This window comes from Leptopilina heterotoma, unplaced genomic scaffold, assembly GCF_015476425.1.
Source record: "Leptopilina heterotoma isolate Lh14 unplaced genomic scaffold, ASM1547642v1 Lhet_53, whole genome shotgun sequence".
In the NCBI taxonomy this organism is placed as follows: Eukaryota; Metazoa; Arthropoda; class Insecta; order Hymenoptera; family Figitidae; genus Leptopilina; species Leptopilina heterotoma.
The window spans coordinates 2,568,125-2,582,453 of record NW_025111115.1 but is presented as its reverse complement, the minus strand read 5'-3'; the positions used below and the strand labels follow the sequence as shown (position 1 = coordinate 2,582,453).

General features: G+C 26.1%; 1 protein-coding gene across 2 annotated transcripts in view; it reads right to left on the bottom strand.

Annotated features, from left to right (window-relative positions):
* The window catches only part of LOC122508300 (integrin alpha-PS2), a 90,005-nt gene that overhangs the window by 40,004 nt on the left and 35,672 nt on the right, over nt 1–14,329 (bottom strand). For both annotated transcript variants that reach the window (XM_043621578.1, XM_043621579.1), the window contains exon 3: nt 13,071–13,180. In XM_043621578.1, the coding sequence (XP_043477513.1) occupies nt 13,071–13,180 (110 nt within the window). The remainder of the gene's footprint in view (nt 1–13,070; nt 13,181–14,329) is intronic.

Below are 14,329 nucleotides of genomic sequence, written 5' to 3'. Positions count from 1 at the left end.
AGAGTGAGAATTGTTGCTAGTTATTTCATTAGTATTAATTCCATCCCCAGTTTTTTTCGTTTAACTTTTTATTCTCCCATTTAATTTTCGGTTCAGTAACTTTTTCCTTCTAACAAAATGAAAAAGATTGAGAAACAAAAACTCTGAAATTATAGGGTCCAAAAAGAGATTAGTTGTTTCCCCATAAATATAATAGGAAGAATCGAATAATCGATGAACAGTCATGGGCATTAAACTTGCGCCCGCTTCTGCCGCAAGTATAAATCCATTGGCTTGCTCGACTTTAACGCACGAACAGCTGCAAGAGTCTCGTGCATATGGCATTTAAACGTGGACGTACATATTATTCGTATGCGCGTGCATGCAGGGAACTTTTTCAAACCAGAAATTGTAATAATATATAGATACTATTTATTTCAGAATATAAAGGCTGCATTAACACATCACAATGCCAATACCACTTCAAATGTTACAAACTGTATAACAATTGCAACAAAAGAATTAGTTTTCAAATAATAAAGGGTGAAATTTTGAGGAGAGTTTTTATAGGTCAAAATCATCAAGTGTTTGCGTAAAATATTTTCGTTTCAGATCCAATAGATAAATAATGATTTTTATCGGTCTGTATATTAAATATATATATATATAGTACCGACTAAAATTGTTTCCTACAACATTGCAGTTTTTAAATTCAAATATTTATTTCTGTCAATGACTAGAGGCAGGAAAACTTTATCCTTGAGCGCATAGAAGCATAAATTTTAAAACTGTTCTCCAGTGTTTTCGCATTTTCGCATTAAAAATACTATCCAATAATATCAATATTTTGTAAATTCTTCCACAATTATTTAATAAATTATTTTTTCGAACGTCGTCTATTTTATAAGAAAGTGAAAGATAGTGTCGCTTTTTCTTTCATCTTTAAAATATCTTCCAAAAATCGAAAAAATAATATTACTATTTAATAATAGAAAATAGTAATTGCAATTTCCTAAAGCATACATAATTTCTGAAGAAGCATAATTGAATTATCACTTTTGTTTTGATTCTTAATTTCCATCACTTATTTTTCAATCCTTAATTCACAGCTCTAAATATATTTAGTGATAAGTGAATTATAGGATATTTTTTCCAAGTTCCAATAATTAAATTTTGGTGCATTAATAATTAATTCACCTAATATTTGAAATTTTACAAAATTTCAATTTTTAATGAGTTTTAATAAAAATGTTAAAAAACTTGGATTTTTGAGAAATTTTAACAATTCAAATTCTTCTGAAATTAGTTAAATATTAAATTTTTTAATAAATAATTCATTAATTATTAAAAAAATTAAATTATGCAGAAGTTACAAATTATTGCAAAAATTCAATTATTTTCATAAATAGTAAAACTCATCGTTGAATTTGAATTATTTTCACTACAATTTTAATCGAATTCTCCGAAAAATGTAATTATTTTTAAAAGTTCAATTAAAAAGCGTCAAAAAAATTCAAGTATTTAAAAATTTGTTGATAAAATTGTTTATGAAAATTCGATTTTAAGAAACATTCAAATATTTAAAAAATTTGTTGATAAAATTCTCTTAAAAAATTTTATCAAGAAATTCAATTTTATGAAACATTCAATTATTTAATTAGATTATTAATTTTTTTATTAAAATAATTGAATTCTCGTAGAATTTTCTAATAATTAAAATTAATTTGAAAATGAATTTTAGTTAAAAGTTTAGATAATAATTATATATTAAAAGAGTTATTGCATGAATTTTTACAAAATAATTGACTTCTGAATGGGTTTCAAATTAAAATCTTTGAAAATTTGAATTTTTCACACTTTCAACTATAATAATTCTGTAAATTTAATTACATTGAATTGTAAACAAATGGATTAGAAAATTCTCGAAAAACTTTTTCAAAAATGATTAAAAAATAATTGATTTAAAGAAGAATTTTAGTTGAAAATTCCTAGAAAATAAGAATTTAATTGCAATGATAATAATTTTGAAGGAGTTTACAGTAACTATATTCTTGTCATAGAAAATAATAATTTTATCACTTGTTTTATAACAATATTTCTAAAGTTGTTGAATTTCAAAAAGGTTTGAATTTGAATATTTTGAGGAATTTTAATTCCTATGGAAAAATAATGATTAAATATATTTTTAAAAAAATGAAGTTAATGTTTTCGAATAATTTTAATTTTAGAGAAATTTGCTAATAAAAGTATTAGAAAATTTTTTTGAGTATCTAATAATTTTTTAGAGTAAATCGCAGAATATTCTTTAATGTCTCTAAATTTAATAAAAATAAAGGAAAATTTCAACAAAAGAATAAAGAATAAATTGTTGTTATAAGGAGTATTTTAATAGTAAAAATTAATTTATTATTATTATTGCAATTAGGACTTATTATTATATATTAAATATTATGAAATTAGTAATACACAATTGTCTTCATTACATGCTTCAAATAAGACCATTTTCTACGGTCATTACTTACCTAATAAAAATTTTATTTAAACTTCTCATATCTCTGTTATACAAATTGTATACAGTGAGTGATTCTGATACGCATAGTTTAGCAATTTAACCTGCTTAATTATATTAATTTTATCTATCTGATAAAACCTAGTTTTCTAACGGATATTTATGTTTGTTTATTTTTGCCACTATAATTCTCTTTTTTTAGTCTTTTTGCAACTAACTTTTTGCAAAAAGAATTTAACACCGAAGAAAAAATTTATTATTGATTCAAATAAAGGATAATTTTCAACTTTCAAAAATTTTACAGGAACAAATAAATATTTATTTGTATTAAATGATTTTTAAGTCAATTAAATTATATTTGCTTCGCATACTCAGAGAATAATGAAAAATGTTTGAATGAAATGTTTTTTATTAGAAATATTTTCATAAAAAATAACTGACTGACTATAAAAATTAGAAACTTAAATTTTATATCTATTATCTATAAACTTTGTAATTAATTTTTTTTATAGTGACTCAAAATTATTGTGATAAAAATTTAAGTTGGAGATGAAAATGAAAGAAATATTTTTTTATGCAAATGAGGAAAAAGTCAGAATTTTTGTGAATCGACTAAATCGAGTTTTTCCTTCATCAAATTTAATTTTACGATAGCTATACTTTTTACTCCTTTTTTAAATCTTAAAACTACATTTTGCTTCATTTTTAAAATGAATTATCGAGTGCGAAGCCTGATAAATGATAATATACCAAACTCACTTTTCTCCGTGTATTCAATAAACCTATAATTCAATAAACTTTGGTAAAACATGACTATACATTTACCCATTGTCACTGTAATAAATTCTCGAGGAACGCGCGATTTAATACTAATTATGTTGGAAAAAAACTGGTCGCATAATTTACCAAAAAAAAAAAAAAATAATAAGAGAAGAGAAGAATCTCCCTCCTTGTGTCAGTATACACACGAAACAGCCAAGGAACGAAGATATTTCGCGCGACTTGGGTATATTGTGCCTCTAAAGTAGTATAAAGAAAAAAAATCACAGCATCCAAAAAGTTGCTTAAAGGTTTGGCGTAATAGGCTCGGTAATCACTGCAGTCATAAACTGTCAAGAACATATGCAACGTCTCTTCGACGAGACATTTTATTTATTTTCAAATTACAGCAATGAGTGTCCCAAAATTGAAGAGAAAGCTTCTTTCCAAGCACACCGCTTTAAAAAGCAAGAAAGAAAAAGATGAAGAGGAGAAAATAAAAATAAAAGAAAATTGTGAGACCTTTCGCATCACCTTTACGATGATTGTCGACCGTATATTACATTCATGAGCTCAATACGTACAGTGTGTATAGTAGGTTTAATCTTCTTATGAGTTAGTGTACAAACACCTCACACTATATATGGAGGGAGAGGCACGAACGAGCTGAACTATGACAAGTTACGGCCACTTTTTAAGAAGTCGTATTTTGCCAATCTGACAAGTTTGCGCATTCTGATAAATTTATGTCATTCGGTAAATTCAGGTCTTCTCAAAAGATGTCAACTAACAGATTACAATTATTAGAGTCTTCAATATACCTGTATAGTGGTAGCGAAAGTATTTTTCAATATACAATCTTTAAATTCTTTTCACATTTCTTAGCAATAACTTAGCAGTAGCTAAAAGCTTATGTACTGTTTATTTTTCAAGTAAATATGTAAAATAAAGTAAAATGTATAGAGAAAAAAAAGATTGTTGTGCATTTTTTTTTATAAGGATTGAATAATAGTGGTCAATGGTTCATAGGTCAAGTTGAACTCTACAGGCATTGGTACAAAAGATGCAAGCTAACAATAAGTCACATTAAGGTGCTTCTACAATAGAGGTTTAGTGCTCACTAGCGCACATCGATGTGCATTCACTGCAATTATTAATAGAATAGAATTTTTTTTTTTGCTTGTTTCTGCGTGGTACATACGATTTTTAAAATCATTTATATATTAAAGAGAAACAGGGATGCCACAAAGGTTTTATTTTTTTCCCCTGACTTTTCTCTGATTTCCAAACTTTTTCTTGACTGATTTTGCCTTCTTTCTTGATCCTAAAGAATATTCTGCGATTCACTCTAAAAATTATTAGATACTCAAAAAAAATGTTATCTTATTAGCAAATTTCTCTAAAATTAAAATTATTCGAAAACATTAACTTCATTTTTTTAAAAATATATTTAATCATTATTTTTCCATAGGAATTAAAATTCCTCAAAATATTCAAATTCAAACCTTTTTGAAATTCAACAACTTTAGAAATATTGTTATAAAACAAGAAGAAATGGATCACTCCGAGTCTTCGACTCGGAGTAATCGATTTCTTCATGTTTTATAAGGATGACCGAGTGATAAAATTATTATTTTCTATGACAAGAATATAGTTACTGTAAAATCCTTCAAAATTATTATCATTGCAATTAAATTCTTATTTTCTAGAATTTTTAACTAAAATTCTTCTTTAAATCAATTATTTTTTAATCATTTTTGAAAAAGTTTTTTGAGAATATTCTCAAATCCATTTCTTTACAATTCAATTTAACGAAATTTCAAAAATTATCGAAATTTTCGGAAATTCTGCAATTAAAAATATATTAGAAAATAAAAACTAAAATTCATTTTTAAATCAATTTTTATTATTAGAAAATACTACGAGAATTCAATTATTTAAATAAAAAAATTAATAATCTAATTAAATAATTGAATGTTTCATAAAATTGAATTTCTTGATAAAATTGTTTAAGAGAATTTTATCAACAAATTTTTTAAATATTTGAATTATTTCGACGAATTTTAATAAAATTTTTTAAGAGTAATTAACTTTTTTCGAGGAATTAAATTAAAATTATATTACCTAGAAATAATTGAAATTCTGCAAATGAGTTTTATTAATAAAGAAAAAAATTCAATTCCTAAAGAGAATTTTGATTATTTATGGAAATAATTGAATTCCTGCAGAAAATGTTATTATTTATGAAAATAATTGAATTATTGCAAAGAAATTTATAAAAAATTTGTAAATAATTGAATTCCGGTGATTTGTTAAAAAATAAAATGATTATTTTATATTATAAGAATTCTGTTACTGTATAATTTCTTCAAAATTATATTCAATCTAATTTAATTATTATTTTTCAGAATTTGTAACTAAAATTCCTCTTTAAATCAATTATCTTCAATAATTTTCGAAACTTTTCCAAAATTCAATTATTTCAAAAAATTAACGCTATAATGCATTTAATATTGAATTAATTTTATTATCATAAATTTTAACTTAAATTACTTTTAAAAATAATTGAATTCTTGAAATGAATATTGTTATTAATGAAAATAATTGAATTTTGCAAAGAATTTTATTTTTTATGGAAATAATTGAAACCCTCTAAAAAAAATTAATTATTTATGAAAATAATTGAAATTTTATTTCAATTTTTTATTTTATTTATTTTGTATTATTTTTGAATTCAATTTTTATTAAAATTTTTGAAATTAGATAAATTTTAAAGAAGAACTTTATTATTTATAATTTTTGAAAATAATTGAAATTTTGCCAAGAATTTTATTTAAAATTTTTGAAAATAATTGAATTTTGGAGAAGAATTTTAATATTTTTGAAAATAATTGAAATTTGGCGAGAATATTTTCAAATTTTTAAAAATAATTCAATTTTGAAGAAGAATTTTATTATTTATAATGATATTTGAAACTATATTACGAGAATTTTTTTTTAACATAATTGAATTTCTGAGAAGAATTAAATTTTAAATAAATAAATTTAAATAATTTATTGAATAATTGAATGTGTTCAAAAATTAAATTCTCTTAAAGAATTTCATCAACAAATTTTTAAATACTTGAATTCTTTTGACGAATTTTATTATTTATGAACAAAATTTATTTTTATAAACAAATGGTATCAAAATTTTAGAAAATAATTATATTCTGTAAGGGACCGTTCATAAATGATGTCACGCTTTTGACATCATTTGTGAACGCTCCCTAAACTATATTATTAAAAAATTTTAAATTATTGATTTTTTTCGAAAAATTTTCTTAAAAATTGTATTTTAAATAGTTAGGTAATTGAATTACTGTGAAAATTTTATTATTCCAATTCAATTTTTGCAAAGAATTTAAAAAATTTTTTTTAAAATATAATTGAATTCTTGTGAAAAATTTTGTAATTTGTAAAAATAATTGAATTTTTGCAAAGGGTATTATTGAACTTTTTTGTAAACATTTAAATTCTTTTGTAAAATATTAAAATAGTAATAAATATTTAAAATGATTAAATTGAAGACAAATTTTTAAAAATAATTTAAACTTTGCCAAGAACTGTATTAAAATTTTTTAAAATAATTGAATGTCTGAGTTTTTCTTTGAGAAAAGGGGAATAGAATCATTTAAGAAAAATGAATTTTTAAAATCGTTTAATAAAATTTCCTGACATTTTTCAAGTTTTTCTTAGATTTAAAAAAAGTTTCCAGGTTTTCCAGGATCTTAGTAGCCCTGAATTAACCAAGTAATAAACTTTCTCTCCATCATATTGTAGAAGCACCTTCACAGTATGAGGAAAACGTGATTTTTTTCTTATGATCCCAATGTAATAGATACGGTTCTGAACAGAAGCTAACACAGTGAAAGATAAATAAATAACCACATAAACTTTACTATATCGAAGACCAACATCGTTTTCTTTTATTTCTATTGTACTCCTCAATATATCTGATGGCAAATTAAATTATTGCTCTTGTATTTATATGATAGTCGTGCCTTTAATTTCAATACAATAATAATTCAAGTACATTATTGTACCTTTATTTGCTATTTCTAATCTACATCGATGATTTTTAAATGCATGTGCTTCATGATTTGGCTCATCTCATATCTATAATAAAATAGTGCTCCTGAAGTTAGCGTCAATGCTCAGCGTCAAAAATTATCATTTCGTATTTTTAGATATAAAAAGTGTCCCTAATTTCTCTTCTTTCATTCAACTAGAAATGCTTTTAGATTTTTAGTCTGAAATTTTTGAAAAAATATTGTTCGGTTCGAAATATTGTTAGAATTGAGAAAAGTGTCAAGAAGCAAAAAAATTCCAAAATTTCGACTCCTGCTTAGTTTCAAGTGAAACGAACTATAATTATATGTCGTGCCTTCGCTATATGCCGCCACCTTTATATAATGTCCCACTTCAGTAGCCAATAAGAAATTATATTGTGGAAGCTGTGAAATAATCGGTGGTTTTGTGGTGATTATCTCAATCTACTGCATTGTCCCATAGAGAATGGTGGTCAAGTCTGGGTAAAGGAGAGAGAAAGAGAGAAGGAAGGAGAAAATAAAAATGGTCAGAACTCTTGATGTGAAACGACCCGCTTCTGGCGATTGTCTTAAAAGACAAGACCGCCAAAGCAAAAAAAGAGCCGTTTAGCGGGCGTTGCAATTTGTCCCATGAACAAAACACACACTTGGAATGCGTATTGTCTACCGTTGGATTATCTTTCCTCTTTGTCATACGCACTCAAAGAAAGATCCCCCCCGTCAGAATTGTTATAATAAGGGGAAAAAAACAAAATGTCGCTAAAAGAATCAAAAACAAAAAAACAAAATACTCCAAGAGAAAGATTGGATCGAGAAGTGTGCATACCTGTCGGAAGTGAAAATTGCACCATTCTCCAAATCTTGTCTTGATTTCCAGAAATCTTTCCGCCATTAAAAAATTATAAGCGAGTAAAAAGTTATTAAAAAACAGAAATATTAAAATTATTTTCTAATTATTAAAAAATTTTTTAGGGAGAAAATGGTGGTTTAATTTCTCCACTTGAGAACGCCAAGGTCACCACCAGGTGGCGAGAGAAATTCCAAGAAAACTCAACTGTCATCTAGCGGTGACCTTGGCGTTCGCAGGTGGAGAGTAGCGTCTAGTCTCCATATTCAATCTCAAAATGTTTTAATTTAGATTCAAAAAACCAGCAGACATTGAATTGATAATAGTCAATTAATCGGTTATTTGAATCAAATAAATTGTTTTTTCAGTGATAGAAAAGGCTTTCTTAAAAAAAAAAATGGTATTAGGAAATATTTATACAATATTTAACAACTGTATAGAATAGAAGACGTATAGAAATAGAAGACGAGATAGATATAAATCGATGGGATCAGAAATTAAAAAAAAGAAAGCAAAGAGATGAATGTGAAATTCTTAGAATAATGGAAATCATTTATTCTGATTGAGGAAAGGGTGGATGTGTAAAGGGAAAGAGATGTATAGGAGTCCAGTGGCAAAAACATCGTGGATATCTGGCGGCAGTGCGCGGAGAATACGAAAGAACAATCGCCCGTAAAATATGGGCTACTCTTCACGATCTAGTGGCGGCTTCTTCGCGGTAGTTGTCGTCGGCAAAGACGCATCGATTAAAATGGAAAGAAAGGCCACGATGGGGCCACGACGGGGCCATGCCCAAGCAAAGGACAATCACGACCTCAATGACCTCTGAGAGCCTTTTACAAAACTTCCCTTTTGCCTTTACGATTGGCTTCATCGGGAACGCCACAAGCAGCCTCTCAACTAAAGTGCAAAAAACAATCGTTCATTCCACAAAACACGACACAGAAACTAAATTATATCTCTCTACACGCTTTTTCTTGTTTAATTTCCTGCTTCTTTGCGTTATCAATATACCATTTCGTATGTACTTAAATGCTGCAATTACGCTCTCGAATAATGCTTTCAAACATTTTTTTACAATTATTTCCAAAATTTTTGAATCACTGATTAATGATTCAAAATTCTTGAAATAATTTTTCAAAGAATTTTTGAATCATGGTTGCCACAGAAATTTAATTATGTTTTTCCTTGACTTTTGTCTGATTTCCAGACATTTTCCTGACTGATTTTGACTTTTTCCATGACCCTAAAGAATATTCTGATTCACTCTAAAAATTATTAGATTCTCGAAAAAATATTCTAATACTTTTATTTGCAAATTTCTCTAAAATTAAAATTATTCGAAAACAGCAATAACTTCTTTTTTAAATAAATATTTAATTATTACCAAAGAGTGGAGACTATTAAATAAGTAAAGTGTTTTTAAGAGCACAAAAATAATGAAGCTAAATGCCATCTAAAAGAAGAAAAAATGTTGAATTTTAAGAAATTCGGTTTTTTGAATTTTTTCAAATTTTTGATAATCTTAGATTCTTTGCCAAAGAGTGGAGACTATTAAATAAGTAAAGTATTTTTCAAGAGCCCAAAAATAATTAAGCTAACTGCCATAAAATAGAAGAAAAAATGTTGAATTTTAAGAAATTCGTATTTTTGAATTTTTGATAATTTAAAATTTTTTACCAAAAAGTGGAGAATATTAAATAAGTAAAGTATTTTTCAAGAGCACAAAAGTAATGAACCTAAATGCCATAAAACAGAAGAAAAAATGTTGAATTTTAAGAAAATCGGTTTTTGAAATTTTTTCGAATTTTTGATAATTTTAGATTTTTTACCAAAGAGTCGAGACAATTTAATAAGTAAAGTATTTTCCAAAAGCACAAAAATAATGAAGCTAAATGCCATTAAAGAGAAGAAAAAATGTTAAATTTTAAGAAATTCGGATTTTTGAATTTTTTCGAATTTTTGATAATTTTCGATTTTTTACCAAAGGGTGGAGATTATTAAATAAGTAAAGTATTTTTTAAGAGCCTAAAAATAATGAAGCTAAATGCCATTAAAGAGAAGAAAAAATGTTGAATTTTAAAAATTTGTCAACATTAAATAATAGAATTTTTACAAGAATTTTATTTACATTTTTAGAAATAATTGAATTTCTCAGAACTATTTTTTGCAATTCTCTGAATATATTTGAATTCTTTCGAGAAAATTCATTAAAAAATTCAAAATAATTGAATTGGTTTGAAGAAATGTTTAAAAAATTGGTAAGTAATATTGAATTCCTGGGAATTATTTATTAAAATTTTGTTTAAAATAATTGAATTCTGTTGGAAAACTTTATTAAAATAGTATATGATGAAAATTATTATAAATTGAGGAAAATTTTTGAAAATAATTGAATTTTTGACATGTATTTTTTAAAAGTTTTTGGAGATAATTTAATTTTGCAGAAGAATTTTATCATTTATAAAGAAAATTGAAATTTTGACAAGAATTTGAAATCCAATTAATTTTGCAATTTTTAACGTCTAAAAATCAGAATTCGAATCATTTTTTTCAAAAACGAACATTCGAAAAATCTGTCCAATTTATAGTTATTGGGTGTGTATTTCAAAATCTATTTAAGCAACATCTCTATTCAATACACAGTACAATTCGGGATTTTCAAATTGTATAGCACGTATTACAATTCTAAAGGTATAAATGCATTCATCATATACGCCAGTTTGCTCGTACACTGCGAATCAACACGTGAGGCGAATAATTCCTCGTCTTTATGAGCGAAGCGCAAACAATTCACTCTATCTTCGCCATTTAAGAAATCACCAACTTTTATTTTTCATTATTTATTCAAAATCTGTCATATAACTTCCGTTATGACGATTTTTCTCTCACTTCCTTACAATTTAGTTGCTAAATTTTATAACCCATTATAAATGTATAAATTTATTTACTTTTTTTTAAAATCTTTTTTGAAGTTTTTTCTGCTGAATTTATTTGATTTAAATAAAAATTATTTAACAATAAAATAACATTATAGTAAATACTTATGTATAATTATTTATAACATAATAATAATAATAATAATAATAATAATAATAATAATAATAATAATAATAATAATAATAATAATAATAATAATAATAATAATAATAAAAGATACTAATAATAATCGATAATAATAATTAATAATAGACAATACTAATAATAGATCTTACGATCTGAAGATAGTAGACAGTTTTTATAAATCCATTCATGATGAAAAAAATATAAAATAAACTTTTTATAAACTAGAAAAGTATTTCTTTGTATAAAAAGGTAGAAAAAAAGAAAAAACCAGTATACATTATATACGTTTGAAATTAAAGTTTCCCCTGAGTGGTTCAGTTGGTATCAAGTTTAATAGTATAGATCGGAATAAGGGTTGAATTTGAATATTATATGCACATCTGCACTGGCATGTGCACAAATATTCACGAGTAATAAAGATTATATCTTTATATTCAATGTTCTCATTGTCCTTACGATTATTTTATGCCTCGCCACGCATTGAATTCATTTTCCTCGCTTGATTTGTCGGATTCTTTGTCATTGGGAACGCATTATCGTTGGGAAAATGTAAATAGAGTCTTATTATATCATCTCAAGTTTTGCATTTTTCGAAAAAAGTTTTAAATTCACAGTTTCACGTTATCTTATCAAAAATGAAAATTTATTTAAATTCCAAACTATGCCTTTATTCGAGTTTATTACTTTTTGAATATGCTTTACAAATTTTTGGCATAGTCTCTGAACTTTTTAAAAAAAAGTTTAGAATTGGTAAAAATTGAGCCGCACTAACTTCACAGGAGGAAGAGTTTTTATTATTTTTAGTCACTTCTTTTACTAAAGTAAAAGAATTTTTTATCGAAAGTAAAAAAAGTACAAATGCCTATTGTTTCGCACCTGGTGAAAATTAAAATTCGCTTTCATCTATGCTCGAGGACAATTAATTTCATGCATAATATATTATTCTAATTTACTTAATTCTAGCCAAGCAAAAAAAGCATCGATAAGTCTAAGTCATTTTAATTTTAATCACCCAAATATTCTTACTACTGGCGTATAAGTACCTCAATGTTCACTAAATTTTAGAGAACAGCATATTGCGCAAATATTTCTGCAAAATTTATAAACTAATTTCTCCCCTTGTATTCATGGATATAAAAATAAAATATGCATTAATCTTCGAATAATTAAAGTTTATAACAAAGTAATGTTTGTGACAATCTTGTAATAACAAACAAATGTTGATTATCTTCAAGATCAGGAAAATATCATTCATTCCCCTGTTGATTTCAACTTCAGAGTAGTGTTAAATTTTGCTTGTTTTGAAATAGTCCAGAAATAGAAGCAGTCGCGTTCGTTCGAGACACACGTTACTACTCGGTAGATTCGAAAAGCAAGTTTACTTCTTAGAGCAAGGAAAAATGTCTACGCAAGTTAGAAGAATTTTTCAATTTTAAATAAATTATCTTCTTCTAATTTACTTAATTGCGAACTTTTATTTTATCTTTCTTATTCTCTATCTTTTCTATTTTCTATCTTTTTCATTTTGTATCTTTTCTTTTTCTATTTTATATCCAGGGTTGCTGCACTTTTGCCCTTTTCAAATTCCCTAATTTTTCCAGGTTTTTTCAAGTTTTATAAAATTCCCTGACATTTCCATATTTTTCAAAAAAAAACGACAAACAAAAGATATTTCCGAATATTTAGATTTCTGATTGACTTTAAAAAAAATGTTTGGGTAAAATATTTGTGAGTCATTAAAAATAATGAAATTACGTAAATTACCGGTACATAATTTAAAAAAATATAAAATACGTATACGTAATGAGAAAGTACTCACAAGTAGGGGTCCTCCGTCCACCTTGGAAGATGAAACTGTAGCTCCGAACCATTGGCCGGATTTGTTATCAACTTGTACCAAACCATGACTTGTATTTGTAACACTATTTCCTGTAACAAATGAAAATTGATGCATTCATAGTTTTTGGAAAAAAACATGAAAACTGTAATATCTTATCAGATAATATAGTCTTGTATATCACTCAACGTCTTTCAAGTTGCAAGACTAAAAATATAATTTAAAAATGTAACTATTATAATGAAATGCCTTTTATCAAGTCACGCCCATCATGAAATGATCTAAATCTAATCAATTTACCACACCCAAGAGTGGCCTATTTCTGAAAGACCTATAAGGGCCACGCCTCTTGTTATTTTAATAATTTTAAAAAATATGGTTCTTAACATAAAACACGCAAAAAATGAGCCTATTTTCACTCACCATTATCACTACTTCTAAAGCTTCTGAAGCATAATCAGCGTTGTCATAAAAATTCGATTTTCTTGTTCCCTGATTTCTAGATACGTAGAATTTTCGATAAAAATAGATATTTAGATATTTAGACACTAAAGAATATTCTGATTCTCTCTAAAAATATACCCAAGATTAAAATATTGAATGAAAATTAAAAATACCCTAATACATTTATTGCCTTCAATTGAAAAATAGTTCGAAACATCAGTAACTTTTTTAAATCATTAAATAGCAGCTTTTAGTATCATAAATTTAGAAAAAAGTATCCAAATGGTAGCTAATCGTAAAAAAAGTAGTAAATATTAGGTTCTTGTAGATAAGTACAAGGTTTGTAATTAAGAAGAAATAATATGCGAAGGACAATTTTAATTAAGTTTGCGAATATTTTCATTAAACATGTATTTACATTTGGCATCCCTTTTTCTCGGGATTCACCGAAGGGATTCACCCTGCTTTTATTCCCATATATGCTCGCGTGTATCGCACAAAAGAGAGCCCATTAAGCGTAAAGGCACATTTGTCCTTTGATGAAATGCGCAAAAGGGGAACTTTTCATTTTTCAAAGTGGTACCAATCATCTAAGGCTGTTGCTTTCCGATGTGGTGCCAGTGGTAGTTCCAGTTTAACCAGTGCCAACAATGTATGAACTGGCAAATGCCCAACTCGATGGCAGAACATGTCATGCAGACTTACGGTTCTCTGTATTAGGCATTGCAGGTTCTTGTGGGCTTTTCGATTCCACGTAGGAAGTTCTGCGGTTCATCTGGTCTGCGACCATCTCAGGG